General features: G+C 37.1%; 1 protein-coding gene across 1 annotated transcript; it reads left to right on the top strand.

The window, feature by feature from the left end:
* The first annotated feature begins 303 nt into the window (after positions 1-303).
* Positions 304-15,004, top strand: LOC139966383 (tetratricopeptide repeat protein 23-like). Its single transcript, XM_071969322.1, has 13 exons — positions 304-460; positions 3,681-3,856; positions 4,528-4,702; positions 5,579-5,702; positions 6,800-6,962; positions 7,826-7,948; positions 8,630-8,756; positions 9,862-9,944; positions 10,460-10,545; positions 10,956-11,083; positions 12,041-12,190; positions 13,659-13,741; positions 14,776-15,004. The coding sequence occupies exons 2-13, from the start codon at positions 3,696-3,698 to the stop codon at positions 14,900-14,902; spliced, it is 1,530 nt and encodes a 509-aa protein (XP_071825423.1). The 5' UTR covers positions 304-460; positions 3,681-3,695; the 3' UTR covers positions 14,903-15,004.
* The last annotated feature ends 445 nt before the right edge of the window (positions 15,005-15,449 follow it).

The raw sequence follows: 15,449 nt of genomic DNA, 5'->3' as shown, positions 1-15,449 counted from the left end.
AAAAAGTTTTCCTTATGTGACTGAGACAGAAGATGGCCTGGACGAACTTATTGACTTTTCCGGTGTCTGGACAGTTAGCGCAAACGAATGATCTTTATGTATTAGTTTCCGAAGACACTTAGTTCCAAATAAACCATCGAAATTTAATAATTTTAATAACACTGAAACGGTCCTACAATAAGCAGGCGCTATGTCCCCTTTTACCAATGTTGTATAACGATCTACGTCTTGCATTATAAATGAAGCAATCGCTAATTTCTCACTGGCTGTGTATCAAATACCATCGGTTGGTTAATTAATCTATCATTTGCAGGTAATTTGCAGATGAAAAGCTACTTTCTTGGCGTTCCACAGGATTCTTCAAGATACCTAACTAACTTCAGCAAGGCAACGGTAAACAAATGCGTTGCTGAAAAGAATTAACTTCGGTTTTGGAAAATTTTGCCCAAGAGAGTACTAGGTAATGCTTTAAAACCGAATGTATTTGTGTGTTACTGACGTTAATGTGATTTTAGGACTTATCGTTAATCGCCATTCTATCTTCTTTGTAGTCTAAATTTGTGGTTACAAACGAAAGGCAACCACTTGTTTTACATTACAGCATCGGCTTGGTGCTCAACATACAGTATGCCTACAGTAGGCCTAACCTAAGGTACAGTAGGCTACTATTTACTAAGGAGTAGGCCGTATGGTATTGGTAAAGAACTTATGAGTTTAGGTCTCAGCTCAAAACGATGCAAACACGACACAACCGGTTTAATTAGCTCAAAGGCGCTCACAAAGTTGTGTTCGATTCGAGTTACAAAGCTTGTGAAATGGAATGCAATTGAAGCCCCAAACTCTGTCCATGACAGTTGATACAAAGAAAAGAACTAGCCTACTCTGTAAAGTGTGACCTAAACTACCCTAAGCCTAATTTGGTTTACTAGGCCTAAATACTCGATATAAACTACAGTAGCAGATAGGCTATGTAACGCAAGAATACGAACCATCAATATCTGTTTCTGTTAAAACCTCAGTTAATCAGGAAGAAAAATACTTATCTTTACGCCTACCGCTAAAACAAGAACTGAAGTGATACTTTGGCATAGCTGTCGAATACCCCGCGTTATTGAAACTTAACCAAAATAGATGCTACAGGCTATGAGGTAAAAGTGGATAAGTGATAGATGGCGCTTACTTATTTACGGAAACGTGTATACTTTACTATAAAGAATGTCGCCATCTACTAAAGCACAATATAAGACTGCGTTGGACGTTGTTCATCTCCGTCAAAACCACAATCTCGGATTAGGGATGCAGCGGATCCATATTTTTGGATCCGGCCGGAACCGGATTTTGCCGGATAGTACATGAAATCCGGCCGGATAAAATCCGGTCAGAGCCGGATTTTTTCATTACACAAAAGAAAATCATTAATAAGAAGTAGAAGTATGAAACAAGGAGCAAATCTTAGGTGAGGTATACGCATATTATAAAGAAGGTGAAATTAAGACCCCATTTATGAGATTAAATATGACTTGAAGTGGTGTAATCTACATTCTTTAATAAAATAACTACAATATAATTGTTGACAAGCTTGATACAGTATGTAAATTTGTTTGCTGGAAAAATACTGAATACTACCTATGAAGTTTGTTTTAAAGCGGGAAGCTACATTTCACAAATCTCATACTTTAAACTGAATAAAAAGATAATTTAATTGGATCTTTAGAAACAGTGGGTCAGACCATTGAGAAAATTAAATTAAACATGTTACACCTAATTTTTCCCTACTTTGAATGTTTTTATTAATTTTAGAAATAGTTTACATTGATTTAAGTTAATACCAACACCTTTTTAAGGAATAATTCAGGCCAGATTTTAAAAAAGATCCGGCCGGATTTTGAAAAATATCCGGCCGGAACCGGATAATTGCTCACTATCCGGCCGGATAGTCCGGCCGGACCGGATATCCGGTGCATCCCTATCTCGGATCCAGCGGGGTATTCTGCAGCTACTCCGATACTTTTAACAGTTTTCCAACATAGGAACAGCTGCTGATTGCATTGGTAGTCCAAAGGCCTTAAACAACTTACCACATGATATCTTGTCACTGAAATGATGAATGGTTCTTCATATTCAAACACAAGTAATATTTGACAAAATGAATGGAAATAGATGATATAGGCCTAGCCTAATGTGTTCCACTCAGAATGTAGCCAATAATGGGAGCTCTTTATTCTGTTAAGGAGCACCATCATTCAATATGGCTATATTTGTGCATGCACCTTTGGCCAAATGCACTCGCCACACAGCTGATGAAATTAAACACGTTGTGATTTTGTTGTAATTTACATTAATAGCAAAAATATCAGTTTAAGGATATTGAAGTACCTTTAGGGCTAGGAAAAGACCTAATTTGATATTCCTTGGCAACTTTAAGTCTCAAGATGCAATATTTCTAAATAAATTACACAATGAATTTGTCATGCATTTGTTGCATTATTCAGAGCCTGTCAATCCTAGTGCTTACCTACGGTCAGAAGTTTTGTAGTAGAAACCTTTCTTCTACCAGTGTTAAGATTACCACTTTCAGACGAAAATCAGAGATCATGTTGAATTTCTGGCCCACCATAGGCATTCCAATTGGCATTAAGCATCATTATTTTTTGGTGATGTCAATTTGTGGTTTCCAATACCTATCCAGCAACTATAGCCTGTCGCAATATTCTAAGTAAGACCTGTGTGATATTGGTAAGTTTTTATGCACACAGTTTAGTGATAGGAAGATTTCTGACCATATCGACACAAAGTACACAATGAAATTGAAGAAGGCCTAGCCTAGGTAATTATGAAAACCAGCAGTGATAATGATTTTTTTCAGGCTAAGGACTTGCATGCATAACCCTAATTGAGTGTATACCTGTGAATGTGTGAGTGAGATCAGTTTGCACAGTGCTTAATTTGAGACTCATTTTTAGGATATTTTGCAAATTTCTACGCTATTTATCTAGGAAGTATCATCTGTCTCCACTTTTAGCTATTGTGCTACCTTTTGTAGATGAAAACGTAGCAACATTGAGCCGTGTGCTTCAGTCATAAAGTTCAGGCCTTAAAAGATCAAGTACACACGTTGTTTTTTGCAGAGTGGATGTAATACCTGAAGCTGCTTTGTATGAAATAGGCTACACTGGGGTGAAGGGATGTGAATTGTGATGACGTCTATTTTGGAAGATGAATGGCAAGAAAGTAACATTATAAATTATTGTAGGAAGGAACAGATATTAAAGGGAAGATATCATGGCAAAACAGAGAGCCGAGGGTTAGAAGTCTTTTGGGACAGTCTTGCACAATTGACTCTGGTCCATAATCTTCTCCCACCATGTTTCTAACACTTTTTAGATCACAGATCACAGAACTAAACACAGATCACAGATCTAAAAGATTTGGAACTTGCCTTTTGCATAAATTTTCCTGCTTGTAAAAGTTAAATTTAACTTTTACAATATACAATGAATACTAATATTCATAATTAATAGGGGTTGTCAGTTGGACTGTGTCCAGTGAATCATAATATGTGCCAAGTTTTTGGCCAATAATGATTTGGAGAGATTTGAGAGTAATTTTTTTTTTTATGTTTAGGGGCTGGTAGTGTCTATGTGTTGATTAATTTTACTGAAAATTTTCTTTTGCTTCAGGTGTTTCAAAGCAACATGAGCTCGGATAGTCTATCCGTTTCCAGTGAAGTTTCTGATCCTTCAGATGTTGAGGAGGCATGGGATGCAGTAAAAATCAGGAAAGTAGGCGAAATGAAAGTTGTAGATATTCCTTCTGGGACCAGAGAAACTGCTTCTTCAGATGAATCTAGCGAAGCGTAAGAAATTTTCCTTTGTAGAACCGCACCGTTTGTGGTAAAATTAATGCAGTAGATCTTTCACCAGATGCAGAGTGTTTATATATGTATGGTTGTTAGTCATAACTGATTACTGGCTCTACCTGATTTTAATTTAGTTTCCTAGTTAATCATTGAAAAAAAATAAAGCCTCCTCTCCCAAACTCCCCCTCCCCCGAAGAAAAATATGACAAAAGGGGAACTTAGCAAAGAAAACATGGGGAAAAAAAAAGGCTTTATGCTTATCTGTTTCAAAACAAAATGTTTACAATGTTAATCACTGGTAACATAACTTTATGTATATGTTACAATTTGTTGTTAAATCTAAAATAATTATGTCCAAAACAGATCCAATTTACAAAATATGAGATTCCTGTTGCACTCTAGTGTTTTTTTCTTTTCTTAAGATTGCAGCAACAGAACTGGTATGACTAGTGCTCTTCATAATTTGTTTGTGCAAACACTTTCCCGGTGGTTTCCGTTTATGAAAACTGAAACTTTTGGAATACATGCCAGGACATTTGTTCTTGGTCCTTCTGATGTGCTTTACCGTGAAGTTTGAATCTTTGTTTCTGTCATATCTCCCGAGAGAAACTTTATGGAAATATCTATTCATTTTGAACTACATAATCCAATGTGTCATTTGGGTTTAGATCAGAAGATAGACGCTCGGAGCGGTCGGACACAGTCTCACCCCGAGGTTCAAAGAAACGGTCCAAGAGTAAAAAAGTTCGTCTGAAGGACGGAACAGTTATCGATTTGACTCCGCCTGACAGGTTACTGGAAAGAGCAGAGGCAAGAGCAAAATATCTTGAAACAAAGAATAAGGTAATTACTTTAATTTGACGATATTGAGATACATTTGTGTAACTAAGTTCAGGTATGATGGTATTTGCATTTTACCTTTCTCTTCAGTAGTATTTTCTGTGGAATACACATGCTATTTTACAGCATGTGTGATTTATCTTAATGGGGCACAATCTTAAATTGTTAAGCTCTAGTATGTGATGAATGTCACAAAGAAATGTAAATAAAATGTCCTTTGGAAGACTCAAAAAATTGATGGTGTGGCCGTGTGGGTCTGTTTGTGTATGTCTGTGTGTGTATGTGTATTGCCTTGGGTTTTAAAAACAATAAGTCACAAACTATATGGTGGGTGAACTTCATATTTATATGGTAGGTGGAGGCACCTTATTGAGTAAAAGAATGTTTTTCCTGCAGAGGTCAAAGATCAATATATCAGCAGAGGTCAAAATCTAAAAACCTTGTAAGAATGATAACTCCAAATGTAAATCTTGGATGAACTTCATACTTGAGATTTGGATGCACTGGATGAAGTAGAAGATCCTTACTTTTTGCTGTGTAGGTCAAAGGTCGTGCGATGTACAGTAAAATAGAGGTCAAAGTCTGAAAGCCTTGTAAACAGGATAGCACAAACTTAGATGTATTTCACACTTGGTATGTGGAGCCTATTTATTCAGTGTAAAACTGTGTGCACAATTTGCATCAAGTGAACTCATAGACTGTAAAACTTGACAAGGAATCACTAAACCTCTTGGCTTTCTGGTTTCATGAATGCTGGAAATCCAAGATCCAACTGTCATGCGCTGCGATTCGTTCAGGTACAACTACCTCTCTCTATTGGTTATCGTTATTGTATGTTATTACTTTACATTACTTTTGGAATTAACCTTGTCAATATAGCCCGAAGATGCAATGAAGGAATACATGAGATGTACCGCCCTCAGTCGTCTTGTTTATGGAGATGGACACTGGATGCTGGCTTCCAGTCACGTTAACCTCGCTTATGCGTATCTAACGTTGAGAGGTGAGTGTCAATGAACCACCAGTCAATTACAGGTTTTAAAAATGGACATGATTTCATTTCTGGTAAAATAAATTGGTTAAATTTTATCCTGCTGGAATGGTTTTTTGGTCAAACTTGCAGTCTTATCACCTTATAGTGATGTGCATTAAGTATCGAAATGAGTCTTTACTAGCCTAGCCGCCCTTCCCTACCATAGATGTTAGACCTGAGTATATCCCTGGTTTTAGTAGGAAGACAAAGTCATTGAAAAGTTACTGCAGGGTTCTTTAAGCATAGCATAACAAATCAGCACCATGGATCTATTTATAGGTTGGTGACCTCATTAGTTGCCTATTCTACTATTAAACTACATCTTTCATGTACCACAGGTTGATGATTTGCAGGCAAGTCAGTTCTAATATTCAGTGTGAAATTGAAACTTTGAACTGAAATTGTCAGAAGCAAACTTACTCCATAGTATGATAAACTACTGATTCTGAAGTCGAAAAGTGTTATATTTTGTTGATTTGTTGATCCATATACTCAGCCTGATACTAAACTATGGAATATGTTGTGAAATAGGTCAGTTTATTTAACAATAAAGTAGCCTTTCTGCGGATGACTTATTCAGCATGGCATAGCAAAGTGCTGTAGCCGTCTTTTTTACATACATGTATAGAATTGGACTATTTTGACTATGTTATGGTAAAAAGATTACTATCACAATTCTTTAAATATTACAAATGATGCAACATGTATGTATGTATATATTTTAGAACCTCCTGCAAGCAGGAACTCGCGAAGAAGCCTCATTGGCTCATCAAAGCCGCAAGCTGACCGAAGTCAGTCTCTTAGATTCATATTTAACATCCATGTTTATCAATTGTTAATTGTCAACAACTCTGTAACTGGACGACATACATTAATCTTGGCGTGACTTGAAGTGGGGACCTTATGATTGGAAGGCACCGGCGTTAACCACTGAGCTAACACTCCCATCACATCACATCACAAGGCTAAATGACATTTTCCCTCGACTTGGTTTTGGTAGGTCTAGCTCAGCAAGCCGTCCAACATGCAGAGATAAATGATATTTTCCTTGACTTTGTTTTTTGTAGGTCTAGCTCAGCAAGCTGTCCAACATGCCGAGATTGCTCGTACTCTCCTACTCGGTGGGCTCCACACTACAGAATCGCAACAGGTCAAGGAACAACTGTATTCAACGTTACAAATGATGTATTATGTCTTTGGAAGGGCCTATACCATGCTCAAGAAATATCCTTTGCTTTTTCATCTTCCAAAATGAGTATATGTCGGTATGGGAATCAAGTCACCTCCATTATGTCAGTGAGTTTGAAGGGAATATAATTGTAATAATCAATAAACAATATGATAACATATCCATTGAGATGACCAAAACTAGTAAAGGAGTAACTACGCAAGATTTCATTGGAGTTCTCAGTTTTTTTCCGTTCAGACGTGCTATCTATCTGGAACTCAACAGTAAGACCTTATAAGTACAATTATGTTTACATTGTGTCATTGCACACACTGTTGGCGATCCCCAAGTGTATTTTATGTTCTCTCAAAGGCAGTTCCTGATCAGAAGCCACAGCTGTTACTCAAAACTTCTCTTTGTGAACTTAATGAAACCATGTGAGAGATTTTAGTAGGAAAATGAAAACTTGTATCAAATGGAAACTTAACAAAAGAATATTAACAACATTAAAATATTTCAAATACTTTGAAAGTCATTGTAACATTCATAACAGACTATTGAGAAAGACAATATGAAATTCAATACTGACTAACTCAAGTAAATATGATCATGTATCATATTATCATTGCTCCAAGATTATACCAAATTTTGCAGTCTGATATGTTTTTTAGTACTGCTTCACAATTACAACTTCTTTTGGCATTCTTTTTCCTGCTAATTTTTTGGGGGGATTGTGCCCTTTGTGACCACCTTTGGCAGAACCAATGGTTGTTTGAGAGGGCATTTTACAGTAATACCTACCCCTCACTCCTCCCCCTCCCCCAGAAAAGTAAATGGTTAAAAATTAAACTTTGCTGAGCTGATAATGAACCCCAAGATACGGTAGTTTGATTGATTTTCTTAACCTTTGGGGGCGTACATATCCAGAAGCTGAACAGAACTTTGCTAAAGCTGAGAAAATCACTGGGGAGAGAGGGAAAGCTAGCAGTCGAGAACAGAGGAACAGCGCCAAAGACATGCACATCAAGATAACCGTTGCCATGGCAAAGTAAGTGATATCGGTGAGATCTGTAGATTTGTAAAGCAAGATTATTATACGAAAACTATGAAATTTTGGAGGGGATATGGTCAGTTTGGTTGATTCTGCATTTAATCCTCTTTTAATAGGGGACATGAGGGGAAGGGGCAGGGGGGGGTTGTTTGGTCATGTCTTTGCTCTGTCATAAAAGACAATCACAAATGGTTCATTTAATGTGTATTTATTTGAAGAGAGAATGTCCCCTCTCCCCACTCCCCCTCCCCCACCAAAATAAATACATCTGGGACTTGATATTGAGATGTCACCTAACAGTGGAATATTTTATCTCATTAAGATTAGTGTTATATTGTCTGCCATTAGTATCTCTCTGTAATTCTTGGAGCAGGCATAGATCTTTGTTTTATCTAATATCAAAAGAGACACTGTAGATTAGAACTGTTGTTACAAAACAAACAAAAACTTCATGCTTTGAGAGAATGAATTCCTTTGTAATGAGAAACTAATATTATCTATGTCTAGGAGTGGCAGGGCGGTTTTGGGGGTGGGGGGTGGGGAGGGAGAGGGGATTGACTTTTTTTTCAGCAAGAACCTGTCATTGATTTCTTAAATCTTATAATTTTTTTTCTTAAAATTTTATTTTATATGGTTTTATGTACCGATTATGTTGCTAACAATGTTCTTAATAAACAGGTTATATGCCAATCAGAACAAGCATGCGCTGGGTCAAAACTACTACGAAAAAGCTATGAGGCTGGTGGAAGATCATCACGGCAAGGGAAGTCTACAGTTGATACCAATCTATCAAGATATGGGCAAGATATCCTTTATTGGTCGTTTCTCTCACTGTGGTGTCATGTTATGTGTCATCCTCCATGGAAGTCATTAAAGGGTGTGAACACTCGCGCAAAAAGAAACGTCTAATGCCGGTAATCTGACCTAGTTTCGAAAGAGGTGTAACAGAAGTGTTAGACACCACCATTGATCCCATAAAATACACACACAGCTTGCTACTGTTGGTAATTAGTCACTAGTGTACAGTCAGTACATACAGCTGCGGTCAATACCCACAGCACAGTGTACAAACCATACAGCTACGGACATCTCAGGTCCAGCTAAAGATAACAAGGTATCTGGGGTTGGGGTGGGGGTTGGGGGGTTGACCTAAACTGGGTCAAAAGACAACTTTTGTTAGGTCATAACCTACAATAAATAATCAGTTTGATGGTTATAGCAGTTTGAGTCTTTCTCATATATGCACATAGTAAAACATTTGGTGATAGTTAATCCTCAGATGTTGAAACATTTTGTTGTGAATAATGTCTATCTTTTATTGAAACACTATCTCTGAAACAGTTGTTTTATCAATTTGCAAGGTAATAGCACTCTATATTCAGAAATACTAGAACCACTGGAAGTTTGGGTTGTAACTCTGGAACATGGTGAAAATGTGGGTCACCAGAGAAAACAGTTTGGGAAATACTGCTGTGGGGGCTTTGATGTACAGTGTGACAAACTGCATGTTTCTTCTTCAAAGTGATCTAACAGAGATTCAGGGGTATGCATTTATGCATGTGATAAGTGATGTCACTAAATAGAAGATATTTAGTGAAGGTAATGTCCGTTCCATGTCTGTTTTGGTCTGCAAAATCGACTGCACCTTTCAAGAGTTTGAAAATATGGAAAAAATTCCTAACTTTGTACCACAAAAGCTCTTTTGAGTTGGATTCAGATTGAACATGAAATGAAACTACCAAAATGTTCGTTTTATCTATGTATATGATAATTCTTTACTCTTTTGAGTCATGTCAATAGATTTATCTTTTCTTTGAGAAAAAGAAAGTTGGATACAAACATACCAAGTATGTCTGTTAATTTTCTTTTCTGCATGAAATAACAAATGTTTCTTTAACATGATCCTTCACCTCGAACAAAGCAAAGGCAAACATGCCAACCACGACCAAGCTGTGGAGTCATTCTTACAAGCCCATACTATTGCAGTTGACAAGTAAGTTCCTTTAAAATTAATTTGGAATTGTTTACTCTGTCTCACATTACTATCAAGCATCGCTAGATCTCCAGTTCAAAAGGGTTAATTGTGTTCTAGTCAGGAGGGTGACAAGGTTCTTCATTGCACCATTATAACGAGGTATCAGCACAAACATATGTTCTCTTTTCGTTAGATTGAGCTAGTAACACAAAGGATTGTTTCTGACAAGAATTGTTTATGTTTGGGTGTCAGAGATGTTTGTAAAATCCCTTTCACTGCAAGTTTACAGCTTGTGCATGTAAACTTGGAAAGGACAAATGTAATGATTTTTATATTGGATCATTATCATGTCATGTGTCTGACTGCAACCTATGGAACAAGGCAGAATATGCATGATACTGTTTCTATGTGACAGCATGAACTGTTGTAGTAAATTACTAATATGTTACATATTTGTGACAGCAGTAAGCTATAATAACATATAAATGATTCTCTGTGTGCTGATGTTTTTTTTTAATTTTTATATTTTCCAGATACAGTGGACAGAGTGAAGAGGTTGCAGATACAGCTCACAAACTGGCCTTAGCTTATTCTGAATCTGCTACAGCCGAAGCTGAAAGTAAGTCTTTGGGCTATAGAGTCCCTCTCATTAATTATTACATTATTATTAATTATTACATTATTTTTAATTGTTACGTTTTGAATGAATACAGTAGGAAGAACTTTCTTGACAATGATTTGGCTATCTAGCTATTCCAAATTTAGCACGAACATGGAACTTGCCAATAGTTCGATCTGAATAATGCATATTACTTCTTCTTAACTTCAGATGTGTTACCATTTCCATGTAGGTACCCTAAAGAGTCATTTTCCCAGCAGAGGAAAAGGGGGGGGGGGGAACGCTTCAAATAAGACCCCCTCCCCAGGCCACGATAATGTGTCCTCTGGTAACTCTACCTCATGAAGATTATTCTGCCCTTTGTTTTCTCTAAAAGACAATGACCTCTTTGTTATATTCCTGTTCTCCAGCTGCTGCCGAGCAGTACCTTGCAGAGAGTTTGGGCATCCTTCAAGTCCTTCATGGTCCTCACCATCCAAAGACATTGGCTGTTCAAGAGGATTTATGTAAACTGATGCTTCGGATGGATAGAAGTGATGTAAGTGTCTTGATATTATCCAATCAAGATGGGGAATGTTTCTCTCTCATTGCTTATTACCAGCATCTAAGGTTGTTGCAGGAACCGAGGTATCCATGGTGGATTAACCGAGGTATCTATGGTCGATTAACTGATGCATCCATGGTGGATTAACTGAGGTATCCATGGTGGATTAACTGAGGTATCCATGGTGGATTAAGCGAGGTATCCATGGTAGATTAACTGTGGGTTTCCATGGTGGATTAACTGAGGGTTTCCATGGTGGATTAACTGAGGTATCCATGGTGGATTAACTGAGGTATCCAGGGTGGATTAACTGAGGTATCCATGGTGGATTAACTGAGGGTTTCCATGGTTGATCACTGGTTTGTTAACTGAAATGAAGATTTCCTCTCTGCATAGTCCATTAAGTAGTCAAATTTTGAAATAGCTTTAAGTATTAAATCAATAAATAATATTTAAAACATTTGATACACTGTGAGTGAAATGAACTTCACTGATAATTTAAAAAGTGTTTAAAAAGAGATGAAACTTCCTTAAGATTCTCTTCTCTTTATATAAAGTATTCTAGCAAACCCTTGTACTTGCTCAACTCCCCAGTTGCACTATATACCTTGGTATAATATCATTTGGTGTGTTGCAAACTAACTCAAATCTTTGGTGTCTAAACTCACAAGTCTAAATGTGGAATGGAAGGGATGGGCCGGGGGGGGGGGGGTGGGGCAGGTAGCAGATGATTATCCTCTTTGGGTATACTGCTCCAGAGAACTTGGTTAAATTTATAAGAGAGTTGAATCAGATGGTTTGCAGTAGTACCTTCAGTGGTTAACAAGCACAGATTGTGACCATTAATAATGAAATTCTTGATAAACATCAGGACAATGCTTGATACCATAAATACTTTCTCTGTAATAATTTCTCTGTAAATTTGGTAAATGCTCTCTCGACTTCAAACAGGAAGCAGTGACAGCTCTTAAGACATTGATTGCGGCAAAGATTGAAACCTTTGGAGACTGGAGCGAAGAAGTTGGAGATTCTTACAAGTTATTCGGATCGATTCAATTGTCACAAGGATATCTGGAAAAAGCTTTGAAAAACTTTAAAAAGGTAAATATTCTGACTGAGGGCACTCTTTAATATTGTTTGCTCGCTTCTGATTACCCTACTTTGAGGATATATGTTACAGCAGACCTGTGTAAGGTGGTATGGGAAGTATGCAATCACCTGTTATCAGACTTTGTTTGTATTGTATTCATTTGTATTCATTTTTAAAAGATTTACATGCATAAATGGGAAAACTCAAATTCACACACACACACACACAAGAGAAAATCAGATTATTCCACAAAATCGTAACTTGTAAAAACAAAACAGGACCTTAAATTTTTCCTGTGAGCCAAAATATACAGAGGGTTGCAGACAATAAAAAAATTCTGTGCAAATTCTACCACAGCTGACCAGTTTTAGACTTTCTGGCGCATATGTTACAGCTAACCAATCACAAGCTGTCATTGTTAATCTCTCTTGGAGCCGTAACGTAGCTTTTGTACCATCACCTCTCCCACCTATCGAATAAATATGAGCAGAATCTGAATCACTGATATATTGCGATAAATATAATATTTATGTGTAAATCATTGAGAAGTTCCTTAATGCTTTTCATAACAAACATCAATGAATTAAATATTCACCCATCACACTGTCATAAGAGATGAATCTGGTCTATGCTTCAAAACAAAATTCCAAGATGGATGTTCGCTCTTGTTATGATTAAATATCAGTGAATAACCAACTAACCACTTGCACCTTTCTGGGTAGGACAACTGTCAACATTTACAGAAGACATTATAAATCTTAACTCGAGTGAATCTTTTGGGAAGTAGAAAACCCTGACAAAGATTTCACTAGCTGAATGTTGAAGGATGACGTTAAGCAGTATTTTTCTCATACTAGTTATTTTGAGAATATAAATGCAAGGCTGGGCTTAGCGTTACAGCTGAAAAACTGATGTTATGGTATGTTTGTTAGGCTTAGTAGTCCAGCCACTTGAATTGATGAGCCTTCAGATGTTTATAACACCAGTTGTGAATTCATGGTGTAGATATACAGCTGACTGTTAGTAGTGTTTGCCAATGTTCTACAACATATCAACATTGAGTTTGCGTCTAAAAGTCTGTGTTTGATGTGCACAATACTAAAAAGGCAAAAGATCAAAATAAAACATAACTCAGTATAGTCATAAAGTTATAGCAACACACTATTTTCATGATATTGAAGTAATTTTGTAGTTTTGATATTACATACTGACGAGCATACTTTCATGTTAAAGTCCATGATAACAAACCAATGGCCATTGACATGCTGGTTTCCGTAACCACTCTCTCTAGTTAACTAGTAATTGTGGCAACTGATTACCAAATTATTGCAACTGTCTTGTCGAAAATCTCTTACAGATATTTGCATAGCACGTCCGTACATCTCCTCTAGTGTCTGGAGTGAATTTGTTGAAAGGTAGAATGGTTTCCATAGCGATGAAATGTAACTACTTACATTAACTTTGTGTTTTCCCCTATAGTGTCATGGAATACAGTGTAACCTGTATGGAGCTGGTCATAGGAAGTCAAAAGCTACACAGAACACCATTGACATGTTACTGCAGTGAGTATCATTGTGGCATTCTTGGTCCGGTGTGGGATTTGATAAAGAGCTAGCCTCCAGTAAGGTCATTCCTTGTCTAGCTGGGATGATAATTACAATTAGAATGGACGAACGTTATGACCGTACTTGTTCAAGTTGTAGGTTTGTTAACTTGCTGAAGATGACAGAGTTTATATATGCTGCTGTAAAATCAGTGTAAGGCTCAATATGGTTAACTTGGGTTATTAAAGGAGGCAAGCACAAAAGGGTTCACTACCCCATACAAAACTCTGTCAAGTTACTGAGGGATTCTGCCCTTGAAAAGAAAAAAAGAGAGAAAAAAATGAAGGAGATATTTCTAGTCCTTGCTCTCCTTTCATTTTGCTACTGCCTGCCTCCTTTACTACTTGTTATATGGAAAGGTAAAAACTAGGTTCTGTTGAGCCCCTAAAAATTCTGGTGGCTTTATTCCTCTGTATCACGTACGTTCCAATTCTATTTCACGGCTGTTGAGATTGCAATGTGTGACCTGTGATTGGCTGAAACTAAATTGGATGTTTAAAGGCACCTTGAAGTTTTCCTTGAAGTATGTAGAAAAAGTATTGGCAAAAACTGTGTTGAACCTGTTTCTAATGCAGCAGTTTCAATTTATTATTTAGATGAAAATGCTATACAATCAATCTAACTTAGAAACACTTTCTTTTCATATAGTCTCTGAGACATAAAAGTTGAAGTGTCTGTTTCATTGAGTGCTTTGAAAGCGAACATTTGGAGGTGATGGAGGGTGGGGGGGGGGGGGAAGAAGGGGAGAGAGATTTCGCACAACGGACATCTTCAGGCATGACAAAAAAGGGTCCCCTTGTTTCTCTTTTCAAATAGTCTAAATGTTATGTGTTTTACCTAATATATTTAATGTCTCCAATGAAGCAAGTATGAAGTTATAAACAACCACTGTGTGGAAAGTAATGTCAGAGTAATCCTATATTACACTATTATCGTTGAAAGGATTCCCAACAGAGCATTTGTGAAATCAATTTTCTCTCTGCATATTTCAGATCACCAAATTTAGCAGCTAAGGAAGGACAGACCAAAGCAGGACAACTCAAGAGCAGACCGAGATTTAACGCTACTATCGCAAGCAGTGCGCCCTCAAGCAGTTCTAAAATGTATGCAGATTATTAAGAGATGGCGGTCATTAGCTGCAACAGTCAACAAGTTTGATTCATGGAAACATATTAAAAATTGAGGTAAATCCAGCTGGAAAGACAGGAATTACCATTTTGGAATTTGTGTATGTCTAGTCTTTTAACAATTTTGGTAATTTACCAAGACCACAAGACTTGTAGTTTTTAGTGCTCACCAATGGATGTGAAAAGCAACAATGTTATTTTTGTTTGACTTATTCCTTGCCTGATGCAGATACAAAATAACCTTGACAATTTCATCAAGTATGAATTCTCCATCTTGTAACAAAAAGCCAGGTCTGTGGAAATGCTGGAATAAGTTGGAATGTTGAATTTTTCTACCATTGTTTTAGTTAGTGCTCGGCGGACATTCAACACTTGTACAGTAACAGTGGGTGGTCCCAGTGATGTCACTGATATACTTCATAATCGTTAGTGTTGGCAGTTTTCTGTATATTTCTCTTAAAGGGTGTGAAGACTTGCGCACAAAGAAATGTCTCATGCCGGTAATCTGACCTAGTTTCGAATGAGGTGTACTGAAGTGT

Source organism: Apostichopus japonicus, chromosome 4, assembly GCF_037975245.1.
Source record: "Apostichopus japonicus isolate 1M-3 chromosome 4, ASM3797524v1, whole genome shotgun sequence".
Lineage (NCBI taxonomy): Eukaryota > Metazoa > Echinodermata > Holothuroidea > Aspidochirotida > Stichopodidae > Apostichopus > Apostichopus japonicus.
Note: the sequence above shows the minus strand (reverse complement) of the source record. Positions and strands in the feature narration are given on the sequence as shown.